This window comes from Geosmithia morbida, assembly GCF_012550715.1.
Source record: "Geosmithia morbida isolate 1262 chromosome Unknown scaffold_16, whole genome shotgun sequence".
NCBI lineage: Eukaryota > Fungi > Ascomycota > Sordariomycetes > Hypocreales > Bionectriaceae > Geosmithia > Geosmithia morbida.
In genome coordinates, this window is record NW_023336203.1 from 568,377 (window position 1) to 581,677 (window position 13,301).

At 51.9% G+C, this 13,301-nt stretch overlaps 3 protein-coding genes across 3 annotated transcripts; 1 reads left to right on the plus strand and 2 right to left on the minus strand.

The window, feature by feature from the left end:
- Positions 1–326: 326 nt before the first annotated feature.
- GMORB2_3208 (Protein of unknown function (DUF1212)) lies at positions 327–3,034 on the minus strand (the record flags this gene model as incomplete). The annotated part of the gene is made up of 2 exons (XM_035465184.1): positions 327–1,000; positions 1,075–3,034. The coding sequence occupies 2 exons, from the start codon at positions 3,032–3,034 to the stop codon at positions 327–329; spliced, it is 2,634 nt and encodes an 877-aa protein (XP_035319059.1).
- A 6,035-nt stretch (positions 3,035–9,069) lies between these two features.
- On the plus strand, positions 9,070–10,695 carry GMORB2_3209 (heme o synthase; the record flags this gene model as incomplete). The annotated part of the gene is made up of 1 exon (XM_035465185.1): positions 9,070–10,695. The coding sequence occupies one exon, from the start codon at positions 9,070–9,072 to the stop codon at positions 10,693–10,695; it is 1,626 nt and encodes a 541-aa protein (XP_035319060.1).
- A 518-nt stretch (positions 10,696–11,213) lies between these two features.
- On the minus strand, positions 11,214–12,530 carry GMORB2_3210 (SANT protein; the record flags this gene model as incomplete). The annotated part of the gene is made up of 2 exons (XM_035465186.1): positions 11,214–11,840; positions 11,955–12,530. 2 exons carry the CDS (start codon positions 12,528–12,530, stop codon positions 11,214–11,216), a joined length of 1,203 nt encoding a protein of 400 aa, XP_035319061.1.
- Between the last annotated feature and the right edge of the window lie 771 nt (positions 12,531–13,301).

The window sequence follows — 13,301 nt, forward strand, 5'->3', positions numbered from 1 at the left end:
CCGTCATATAATACATCATCATCCATCGTACACATTACCACTCTCCTTTTCCCCATCTACAACAACCCTCATTATCCTGTGTAGGCAGTACATTTCTTTTCTCTTCCCAATGAAAATGAAAACAAAGGATCTTGTAGATAACGTCGTCTTGTAAAATGACCAATCGATACGCCTTCCATATACACCCACCCAAAGCATTGAAACAACCCTGATTGAAAAACAGACAAACACTGCCTTATGCAACAATGGAAAACACACGTACAATTTTTTTATCCCCAAGGAAATAGATGAAAGATGGCCAAATGATGGAAATAGTAGAAAACAAATCAAAAGCTAAATAGACCGCTGCGTCGCTTTCCGAGAGGATAAATCAAGAGGGCACTGAGGAAGAGTCCTACAGCAATGCCGATGGCAATTTGGATCATGGAAGCAGCCACGTTGAAGATGACCGTGTTGACCTGGTCCTGGCTCGCTGAGCTGCTGTCTGATTCGTTGCCAGTAAGCATGTCCGCCGTGGTGATGCCGCTGAGAAGACCGCCCGTTGAGGCCAAGCCACCAGGCACCTGGGTGAAAATGGCGGGGATGAGGGCTGCAGCTGCAACGCCGTGCCGGAGTCGCGAGTAGAGATTTGCCAAGATCCCGACAGTGAGAGCTCCCAGAGTGCTGGCAATCTGCGGGCTAGCTGAAAATTTGAGGCTGCTGAAGTAGTTGACGATGTATCCGGCAAAGGCGACCACAACCATGACGGGCATTTGGCGCCACTTGGCCTGGTATAGGATGCTGATACACACCACAAACGGAGGTACAAATGCAAAGGGAACGTAAGTTGGGAGGGTCTGGTTGCACGTCGTGGCCGAGGAAGCGGTGTCGTCGAGTATACCGTAAAGCGCCGAGCCCACCGTGATACCGAAACCAAGAAGTAACGAATAGACAATTGCGTAGACGATGCGGATGGAACCGGCCACAATGGAATGGCTCTGAATCTCGAGGGAAGAGCATACTATATAAGAGAAACGCCAGTTAGTGTCGGGTCAATGAGACACGGAGTAGTGAGGAGACTCGCAATCGACTTACAGACAAGATACCCGGGAAGCAACATGACAATACCGCCTTGTGCCAGGGCCGAAAAACAGAAGAGATTTCCTCCAGAGATGCTGCCAAACATGCGGGCCAGGAAGCTTACGGCGACGACCGAACTGACCTCAAAAACGTTGCTGTATAATTTCGACTTTGGCGACACAATCAGTTGCAGGAAACCGACCAGACAGCCAAGGAAGAAGCAGAGAGGCAGGTCGATGAGCCTGGCCTTGAAGGAAAAGGGAGCAGCCGTGGCACTTGTGAGACCAAAGATGAGAACACGCAGCCAGGGGCTGAACTTGTCGGGCGACTGCAGCAGAGCATCGAGGTTCTCGGTGCCTTCCTCGGCGGTAAGGACGTCGTGAATGACTTCCTTGTAGACGCGGTGGACGTCCTTGAGCTTGCCGAGATCGATTCCCTGGGCACAGCGCACCATACGCACCTCGGCAGTATGTGTTGCTCGGTCATCAAACGAAATGACCATGGAGCCGGGGAGATAGAGAAATTGGCCGTCGATCTCGAGGGCACGCGCCGTCATGCTCAGATACTCCTCCAGACGATGCGTGGGCGCGCCGTAAAGCATCAACGCCTCGCACAACTTGACAATGTACTCTTGGCGGCCCAGCGTCTCGGCAATGTGCGTGGCAATCCGGTTCTCTTCGTCCCTCCCGAGGAACGCCATCGTGCGATTGCTGCTGGATCGCCGGCGGCGGTGATGAGTCGGTCGCGCCCAATGGCGTCCTGGGCCTGACTTGGTCGGATCAGGCGAAGGCAGGTTAGGATTAGCAAGCCGCGCCGAAGCGCCGACCAGGTTGGCCAGAGCGTCGTGCGGTGATTTGTCCTGCTCGTACCATTTCCTCCGGGTCGGTGTGACAGCCCCAGAGCTGCTTCCGCTAAACCCACCATGGCCGGCCTCGCCGCCGTCATCATGGTTGGCATTAGTGGCAATTGTCGAACTGCTCCAGTTCCGTCCATGGTGGCTCACAACCTCCGCATGAGGCTTATATAGGCGTAGGAGCTGCGACAATACACTGCTTCGGTACTGCTTGGGGGGCGGCACACTGTAGACACCGTCGTAGAAGCCGTCATTGACCTCGCTAGGGGTTGCCTGGGGCAGCGTGACATCCGATATGGGCTCTGCCGGACTGTTGGTCCCGCTGGTTGCGGTGCTATCGTTCTTCTTCCTGCTGCTACGAAAATGTCGCGTATGGGAGCGCACCAGCTTTAGCGCTTGCTCTCGGAATGGCTCCATTTTGCTGCTGCTTCCGCCATCGTTGTGCTCTTCCATATTAGACAATGTGATGAGGGCCTGCTGACTGCCGTTGTCATGCGCCAATCCTTGTAGCGGGATAGCTTCCCCGTAATGATTCTCGCTCCCGACAAGCGACTCGTGCGAGTCATGGGAATCGTGGGAGTCGTGGGAGTCGTCGGAGGCCACCGAGTCCCTGCGGCCAGCGGCCTGCTTGTTCTTGTCCTTCCGAACGCGGTCGGCTACGTGCCTTGCTCTCTCCTGGGCTGCAGCGGCGGAGATGGCCTTTTCGGGTTCCATCTGGTGGTCATCATCATCCCCATCATTGCGGTTCAGTTGGGCAGTACTCGGACCAGGACGTCCGGGACTGTCTGAACGTGTACGCAGAACGGATGGACGGGGACGGGTGACGGGGTGTGTCTCGAGGCGTGGCGGGCTCATCTCTTCGCTGCGACGTGGCGACGGGCCTGAGCGAGGCCTGCTGTTCTCGTCGGCTTTGCTGTTGAAGCGCACTCTGGACCTTTCTTTCCTCACTGCTGAATTGGAAGTGGAAGGCCCTGCATCCCGTCCACTCCGCGACTGGGTCGGAGTCGACTCCTCAGCTGATACGGGGGATGCATCGGAAGTGGTGATGGTGGCGACGGGAGTGCTGATGATGACCTCAGCAACTTCAGAGGTCTGCGGGCTCGAGAACCTCGTTAATGTCATTAGATGCAGTCCTGTCGTGCGAGGATGAAAGGAGGAGCTAGAATATCCTGTATGAATCGAAGTCGAAACAAAGAGGAGGTAGGAGGAGAACGAGGAGCAGGTAGGAGGAGTGTGTGAATCGTAGTAGCAGTTGCCTGATGATGTATCTTTGATATTCGATGGGGAAATGAAACTGAGCACAACTGACGATGGCGCTTTGCCAACGTATATGTCTTTGATTTAATGTATGTAAAACGTGCTTCCTAGTAATACTGGGAGTTGTACAAAACCGTTATCGGCGATGGCCTCGTTCGCATATATACAGGTACGGAGTACGGAGTATACAGTATACGGCGTACACACTCCGCATCGAAGCTCGGTGGAAAATTACATGCCGGCCGTTCCTCGTCTTTCTGTTATAGGAAATAATTTGTTGGAACATGCATGAGACTAAGACAGGGACCCCAAACTCATGTCATCGTCAACAAATCAGCAAATTCAAGCGGCGGCACTTGGGAAGAAACTTCTGCCCTCGAACACCACGAGTACCCGTACTCAGTGCCGACGATGTAATATTATCACCCCCCGGCCCACATTGCCACCTTGTTGTGCTGGCTGCACGGCCCATCCATGTATTTCAGGGCATTACGGAATCAACGGAGCACAGGTAACACAAATACGGAGGAAGAAAAAAATTTACTCCTAAGCGCTAGTGTCACCTTCGTTCTTCATCCCAGGTGGAAGGATCCTCACGCGATTATGGCTTGGTCTAGGGCCCAGAGTCTGGTCTTCCGGGCTTCTTTGACGCTTCGTATCGCGGCGTAGTAACACACGCACACGACGACAACTCCGCAATACTCGATATATTCGTACTCGTGCACAGAGGCTGTGACGGATTGCCCGTGTTTCCTAGTGCTGTTAATGCTCATACAAGTAGATGGATGACGTGGAAACCCCGACTTCAGTTGTGCTCAATGAGGGATGGAGACATGACCAGCTCAGATTTTCACACGACCCTTTTTTTCTCTTTCTATTAGGTAACAAATGACGATTCGGGGCGGAGCCGAACATTCCAGACCTGTCCACCTGCAATCTGTGACCCAAAAGGCGGCTCTGAGCCTCTGGACAACCCCTGGCTACGTGGATCCTTCGGGCGCCCTTTGGGCCCTTCGGGCCCTTTGACAATAACGAGTCTGTCGCAGATGGCCGGAACGTTTTTGCTGATCTAAATCAGGAAACGAGCCGTTGTCCACTTTATCCCCTCCCCTCGGATCGTTGTTCACTGGTCAAGAAGCTGACGACGCTCAGCATTAACAATGAATTGTGGGATATGGGGCCAAGCGTTGTTGTCTTTCTGGGGTAGATCATATTATGCAATGCCAAGTCAACCGGGGGGAAGACAATCGTTGCATACAATGTATCATTATACTGTCTGCATATTGCATACCCGTCGCTACGGTCCGTATCATGGTCCACCTTCCACCAGAACCACCACCTCCCATTTCAACCCGACACGTCAATTTTTCTAAAGCGTTCATTGACCGCTACAGCCTACAGGTAGCCCATAAGCTTGTCTTTGGCCGTGACCGGATGCCCCCTTTGCCATGGATGTGGTGCAATTGCGTGACTAGCACTGCAGCAGCCCGCATGCCTGTAGCATGAGAGAAGGTATGTTTCGACTGGACTGCATCTAGAACTATTTGATCTCACCAGGCGAGAGTTAAGGAAATACTCCCAATTTGACACGTCTTTCAGGTTATTGTTGGAGAATTTGCAAAACAGTCACATGCCATCCTTTTCATGGCATTTGAAAGACGTTTACTGGGCATACAGGGGCAAGCTGAGTGAGCTCATCTATATGTACTCCGTATGAGGATTTTGTGATTATCAATTTCCCAGAGCCAAATGTGTATTACTATATGTACTCTATACGCGTAGGACGTACTGCTGCTATAAATACGGATATGACGCTCTTTCAAGTTCTAGGATGTTCGGGGAAATTGAAAGGAGTCAGTCGGTCAGGAACAACGTATACGGAGTACACGAGGGAAGCATTCCTCTGCTTGCCATCCCGACCTACCCCTGATGACGCCCCGCATCTTCTTTCAACCCTATACACGTACGAGCAAAACCAACACTCACGTGGAAGATCAAGTCTTGCAGTTGGCATGGGGGCCAAGATCAAGGGATTTCCTCTTTCAACTATGGACTGAACCGTGACCGGGATGAGAGGGACTCTGGATAGTGGAAGTCGACATCCGCTCAATCGCTTTCTGTTCGTCCATCTTAGCGTTAGTCCGTCTTCTTGGATCGATGATGGTGGTCCGTGGGCCCTGATTCTTCCTCCTGTGGCCTTGCCTGGCTGGTCATTGGCTCAAGAAATTTAAGCATACATGCGTATAGATATAGAAGAGCACCCCCTGGCCAACAGGCAACTTGTATGCCGCTCGTCTTATCTTCCTCTTCCAATAACATCACACCGTTAACATCTGAGCACATGCTCCGCTTCCTTGCATCAAGGGCACTCTCCCTTTGTACTTTGGCGGGACGATTGAGCCTTTGATCAGCAAACGACGGTGATCAACATCATTCTTCATCAACAATGCGCGAGCTTCCATCCAACGCATATGTACAACAATCACACTAAAGGGGGGAAAAAAAGATGAGCTTTCATCTGCCGTTAAAAACTGCCTTCTATTTGAAAATTCCTCTACAGACTCCCCCGTCAATGTGCTCTGATTCTTCTGTCGACTGGCTTTCCTATATAGGAAACTCGAATCGATCGCCCGAGCATTTGCGTAGCATTGATGCATAGCGGAGAGTGCAGCTCACCCCGGACGGACGATGCATTTGCTCACAGCTGGGTGATGAATCCTTAACTGGACTTGGACGTTTACCATTGAAATTGGCTACCTTTAGATTCCTCCTGCCCTACTTCTATCTAATAGGATTTGCGTATACATGAACTCTTTTATGATTGCTCGCTGCTGACATCAGCTATGCCATGTGATTTTATTCTCTCACCCGTAAGGAAAATATTCAAGCTGGAGACGATGTGCCAGTCTGCCTTGGCTAATCGCAGAAGCGATGCTGGCACCTTCTTTTTTTTGTTTGTTAATGAATGAACTCTCCACCGAGCTTGGTTGTATCTGGGGTCTAAATGGTAGTTACTTTGTGTTACTTGCTCTGATACATGTCAACTTAGCATCGCTTTCTTTTCATCTGTCTTTTCTCTCTGAACAGACCCCATAACATCCTGTGAATATTTATAAAGACCTTAGTTACGACCTCCATACTGGCTGCTCAAGAAGCGTCTGCCAACCTGAAGCGCTTCTCGGGCAGGGAGGAGGTTACTCGTGGCACTCATCCTTCCTCAGAAACTTATCTGGACTTGATAGCGAGAGCGTCGTAGTATCTCTCCAGGCTTATAATAACTGATCTCCATGTCCACATGGTCAGGAGTTATAATTACGAGACCGTGGTTACTGCAAGTCCTCCGCTTCTGGCGTCTAGAGATTGCTCAGGCTCTTCCAAGGGGAGCCTCAAGAATGCCATCATCGCCAAGCGAAAGGGCATTGCCAACGAGGCCTTTGCGCCGCACGACGACGTCTCATTCAAACCTCGTTAAGATGACTTGTGCCGTCATCAAACAGAGGTAGTGAGTGACATGTATGAGATCAGCTCCCAGCTTTTCCAGAGTGACTACTGCGACCCCAACATCTGGACATGAACGCCGTAGACCCCAGGACTGGGATTGCGGGCAGATTCCCCTTACCCACGGATACAGCCGAGGGAGGGCACGACTATCCTGTTGATGGTTGTATAACGGTATCCTTCCCGGAGGCAACTTAGGCTGTTCTATAACGCACTCCCTCCCCATCTGTCCCATCTGTATATTAATCACAGACATATGTGCATGTAGCGAGAGCTTGACCTCAATCCAGATTAGCCACTAGTTCAACTTTCTCCATACGTTTCCATACTTTCCAAGGCGGCTGTGATGGCGACGATGACGGAGTGGCTGACGCGCCCACCATGTCTGGTCCTTCCAACCAACTTGCCTGGGACGAATCCTGTCCACGACTACGTGAAATATGCGCCAAGTATGTGTCTTGTTGAGTCCACTGACGACCAAAAGATGCCTATGCATAACGCCTGAGGGAGCTTTTACCAAAGGGTTAAGAAAACAACCGTGTTCTTTCTTTACATTGATCAAGGAGATGATTGGACGATTGCCATCACTGTTGTGCTTGTACTCGTATTATTACCACTCCGAATTAGTTAATGGTGTAGAAAATCTCATTTTCCCCTTTGGGTAAAGCGCCAATGATTTATATCGGGATGACAAACAAGGATCAGCAAATAAGAGGCAGACAAACTCTCATCTCTTCGACGTTTGAATCACTCGTCTTCGCATCTCAACATGCCTAAACTTGTGTGAACTATGGCTCACGAAATGCTTACATTTGTGAATACGACGGGGGCACCGTCATTGTCGCAGTCAGCTATGAAGCGGATGAGGGGGCACGTTACGCGGACCAACTTCTCCAAGCGGCGACGGCGCAGGACAGCCGAGGCTCGATTCAAATCCCTAACGTCACCAGAGAAAACAGTGAGAGATGCGACAACGGCTGGCGCTCTGCAGTATTGGAATTCCACATCTTCACCAGAGCAAAATAACAACTCCAATAGCCACAAAGCCTTTGTAGCCATGATTCAAAACATGGAAAGTCACGAGCTCCATACCGACGGATATCTGGGAATGATACTAGCCATGGCCATCAGTGAGCGTCTGGCTGAACATGACGCCTCTTGGAATACCCACATGATTGGGGTATCGGAGGCGATACATGAGAGGAGGTGTCGGGGGATGGAGGGCCTGCCTCCCGATATTTTGGCTCTTGCACTCGTGTTTGTCCTGATCTTCTTGCCTCCTGGTTTCTGAACTCAGATAGTTGCTGACCTTTTCCAACTCTAAACAGGGACACCGTAAACATGGCCTTTAGTTTTCCGCGAATATGCCACTACAAAGTTGTTGAGAAGCTGGGTAAAAGGCTGTCTCCATTCAACTCGCTCGTCTCTATGGCCCAGGACATTGCTATGCTCCGACGGAAGAGGAATTCCGGACATTACGACGAGACAGACGAGACATACGCTGCTTGGATAAGACTGCACATGAAAACGCGCGTTCTCGAGACACACGATAATCGTTACGTGCGTATTGCTTCCAAGGCGATGCTCCTCGCATCCATCTGGACAAAACCTCCATGTTGGATGTCAGATTACCAGGTCGTGGTTGTTCAACTCAAAGAAGAACTAGAACCGATACTAGACAGATCGTGCTTCTATCTCGACATGACCTCGTGTGCCATCATCATCGGCGCTCTCATGTCCGATGAGGGCTCGGAGATAAGGAACTGGTTTTTAGGCAAATTGAAGCGTGGTGTACGGGTGCTCGAGTCTCGCGGCTGGAGTGACCCGTTTCGCGCCGTGGAGAGAGCAGCCATGGCAGATCAAGAGATGCTTCGGTGTCTTCGAGAGGTGTGGAGGTTGGCATAGGTCTGACGCATTTCAATCCAACCCTCTTTCTCGGGCTGAGCTAATACCGCGTAACCCTGAGAGCACGGGAGGAGCTGGGGCGGCACATGTATCATATAGATATATAATCGAGATATTGTGGCAATAAAATTATGAATCCTAAACGACGAACATAATCAGGGACAACGTATCACGATGTTGAAAGGAGAAAAAGGATGTCGAAGATGAAATTTCATAATCGGGAAGGTGCAGCCTCGTCTTCGTAGGGAAGGGGCGGTTCGGATGCCGAAGGGTGAATCACGTGATGGGATCGCGGGAGAGTGGGTCCAGCTGCTGCCTTCTCTCAAAACCTTCTTGATCAATCAGATAACAAGTGATGATACAATCCGTCAACAGCCGAATACCCTCAAACCCCCATATCCAATCCCGTCAGCCAGAGATGGAGTAGTGACCCAGCCCCCCTCAATGAGGGTTGGTGCCATGAGAGAACGATAGCGACGAACTCCGGCACAACGACGATGCCGCCTTCACGGATTTTCGGGGCTCGCCCTGGGCCGACGACAGCAGAGCTGCGATGGCTGCTCACCCACCAGCAGAAGCACCACCAACACCAGCACCAGCACCAATACCAGTCTGTATTCCTCTGGAAACAGCAGAAGCAGCAGCGAAGATGGATGGCCTCGGCCATGGGGGCCCTCAGGGTCTCTCATCAGCCCGTCGTGCAACCCACCTCCGCCGCTGCTAGGAGCTCTTTCTTCTTCTCGAACCGCCTCTGTGAGCGGTCGACATGCCTCGAATCAATCATACGCGACACACGAGCCCGACCAAGCTCAACTTCATCTTCGGCCATTGCGCCCACTAGTGCTGCCTCTGACTCTGCCGCTGCCACCAGCAGTAGCAATCCCCCCTCTTCCGTACAGTCGATGGATAAACTTCCTCCCCACCGACGGCGGCAAGCTCGGAAGCGAGAGTCCGAATCCTCCAAAGGGGATCCCTCCTCCCTACCTCCCGATGCCTCGTCTATATTGGCCGCGCATGCGGCCGCTGCCCCTTCAACCTCTCTCCGCCGTACCCTGTCATCTTGCCTCTCTCTGTCCAAGCCGAGACTGACGGTGCTCGTGGTTCTGACGGCCATGGTGCCCTACGCGCTGTACCCGGTACCCGAGATGCTGCACCCCAGCATGACGGAGACTCCCAGCCTCAGCCCCCTAACGCTCCTCTTCTTGACGACGGGTACGGCCTTGTGTTCGGCCAGCGCCAACGCCCTTAACATGCTATACGAACCGTCAACAGATGCGCGGATGACGCGCACCCGTAACCGACCACTCGTCCGCAACCTCCTTTCCCGCCGCGCCGCCGTCCTCTTTGCCGTACTCGCTGGTGCCGCCGGCGTTAGTGGCCTGTACTTTGGCGTCAACCCGACCGTCTCAGGTCTAGGCCTGGCCAACATTGTTTTGTACGCGGGTATATATACCCCTCTCAAGGCCGTGACAGTCCTCAACACGTGGATTGGCGCTCTGGTTGGTGGTATCCCTCCCCTGATGGGCTGGGCCGCTGCAGCCGGCGAAACGGCGACGCGCGACGGATCATGGCGCGAGCTTCTCTTTGCTAGCGATGGCTCCTCGATCGGCGGATGGCTCATGGCTATCCTCCTATTCTCGTGGCAGTTTCCCCACTTTATGTCTCTCAGCTGGGGAATTCGCGAGGAGTACAAGGCTGCTGGTCTGCGCATGCTGGCCTGGACCAATCCTGCGCGCAACGCCCGTGTCGCCTTGCGTTATAGTCTTATTTTCCCGCCTTTGTGTGTCGCCTTATGTGCCGCCGGTGTCACCTCGTGGGGCTTCGCCGCCACCAGTCTTCCCGTCAATGTTTGGCTCATCCGTGAGGCAGTACAGTTCTGGCGTAAGGAGGGCCACGGAGGATCTGCGAGGGGTCTCTTCTGGGCTAGCGTGTGGCATCTCCCCGGCGTCATGATCCTGTCCCTCTTGCATAAGAAGGGCATGTGGACTCGTGCTTGGCGCAGTATCACTGGTGCCGATGACGATGTCTGGGATGACGAGGATGAGTTGCAGGAGATTGCCCAGATGGAGGCACCTCAGCCCGTTTCACCGCAGCAGAAAAAGTCATCGTCTGGATCGTGGTGAGAGGGGGAAACTAAACTCTGTATTCGGTCATTTGCACTTTCTTCTGTTTCTGTGTCATCTTATTTTTATCTTGCCCTCGTGGCACTCTGCTACATTACATCTCTCCAACCTCGTTTTTGTACAATTAGTATTGGGAAGAAGAGGCTCATAAACTCAAGGAATGGAGAAAAAGGAGTCAATAAAAAGGGGAAACCCCCATTTTTTTTTGGCATTCAGGATTTGTTGATTGATGAGAGGAGAAAAGGAAAAAAAAAAACATTATAACCCTCCAGCGAAGACAACAGTTCCAGAGACAACGCCTTCCCTTGGTTAAAGGCCACAAAAAGACAACCCTGGTACCCTTCCCTATGGTATGAGCACCGTAAACAAATAGGTTGAATAAAATACAGGGGGAATCAAAACACCGGCGCCAAGCAATGCTGCACATTACCTCCCTAAAGATAATCGTAAGACGAGAAAGGAGGGAAAAGGGGACAAAGGGAAAGTAAGAAGGAAGTAGGGGGGGTTGGTCTCTCAGATCACATGCCGGGACCAGCACCAGCACCACCACCTCGATTGATTATAGAGCCAATACCCATGTCGACACTGGCCATGCGTTGTTGACCATTTGCATAGGGGCTGGCTCCGTTTTCACTGTTGCCAGGCCCATAGCTGGCGTTGGAGCTGACGCTTGACGAGTACCGGTGTTGATTTTGCATAGCAGAAGGATGGTGATGATGACTGCTACGAGCACCGTAGGTACCACCTCCCATGCCGTTCGAGGGTATACCAAATGTACTCAGATAGTTGGCACTCGAGGCTTCTCCCATAGTCTGCATTTGTTGTGGATGCGAGACAGCCGAAGATGGTATATGTGCGAGTGGATCGTGTGGTGGTGGTTGCTGGAAGCTGGAAGAGGTCGAGTGGACTCCCCCACCACCGCCGGCTCGTCCCCCAGAAGAGCTGATGCTCGTGACGGGACTACTGTAGGATGCGTCTAGTTCATCAACAGGAGTCAGGCCGATGCCGGAAATGCCGCTGTCGTCATCATACCCTGTAAGTGGACCGCCGCCAGCTGCTGCTGCAGCGCTCTGGCTGTGGAGGCGTTCGAGACGGGTCGCAGCGCGAGATGCGCTTTGGATGTTCTTGAGGCCATTCGAAAGACACTATTGAAGTGACAGGGAAGAAAAAGAAACTATACGTTAGTCTCGTGTGCCCTAGAAAGAAAGACTCCCATGTGCATTTAATGGGATGCTGAGCTTGATGAAGACCTGTCTTACCTTGTGCTCGACAGCTGTCCATTTCTCGCCAGTCCGTGCCGCCAGTCCGCTCCAAATCTCCTTTCTCATAGCCATGTACTCCTTGGCTAGGCGCTGGAATTTGCGGTTGTCCCATTCATCCGAATCTCGTCGTTCGGACAACCGCTCATGACGCTTGCGGCATGCGTTAGCCGATTTGGAGGGGAAGTAGGTGTTCTTGATTTGGTTCCAGTTAAGTCCCTTGGTTCGGGCTTCAATGAGCTGTTGGTCATCATGGAGGGTCCATGCTCCCGAACTTGGGCGGTGGGAAGGTGGGAGGGTAAGAGTAGGGGCAGGGTTGGTGTTGTAGTCATTGTTGTCAAAGCTCGCCGACGGCAGTTGGTGAGGCTGGTGCTGGGGAGGGATTTGCATGGACGAAGATGGGGTCGCCGACGTGGTAGACATGTCAAAGTAGTTGTTGGAAGCCGGGATGGACATTCTGGGTTCCGTGTACATGGATGCAGGAGCAAGCGAGACTCCAAGTTGATGTTGCGCATGCGTATTGGCGTAGGGTTGATGGTGGTGAGAACCGCTGCTGGCCCTTGGTTGTCTCGGCATCTTTCTGGTTTTCAAGAAGGATGTGATCAAGACGAATAGGTGGAGGACTGAGTATTAATGGGTCATCGAACCTGGTCGGTCGATAGTTCGGGCAGGTTAAGATTGCGCTTTTCGTGTATACAAAGAGGGTTCGGGTCTCTGTAAATGAGGCCGGTGTAGCTAAGAACAAATGTAGTGGTAGAGAACGGGGAAGTATTCTAAGCCAAGGAGATAGGAAAAAGACTTCAAGGAAAATTCCAGGACAGCCAAGGGGATGGAAACAATAATTCGAAAAAGGAAATGGTGGAGTTCAATGAAGCTCGAACTGTATATCTGAAGAGGGAAATGAAAAAAAAAAAAAAAAAAAAAGGGGAGCCAAGGTCCTGAGGAGACGATGGTGATTTAAAGATGGAGGCCCAGAATAGACGCCGGATGAGGCGAGCTGGAAACCAATCTGTCTGTTGGTCGTTGGTCAGATGAAACAGAGACAGCAGAACCCAAGAAATAGACGAAACAATTTCGTGTGTCTGACGAGTTGAGTATCCAAAAGATGCGTCCATAATATTGGCCGAACATGGGCAACGTCTTGCCATGGGCGGCTAAGCGACATGATGCATGGATCTAAGGGATGAGAAAGATGGGGGTGCGGGAGGGAACAAGTGCCAGAACAGCGGCAACCAAATCCGGAAATAGAAAGAGTGGAGAAGAACTATCTTTACCGTCAGTGATTCTTTAAACTGGTGTGTGTATACGTACAATAGACCCTAGACCCTTGTTTCCATTATCCTCTTG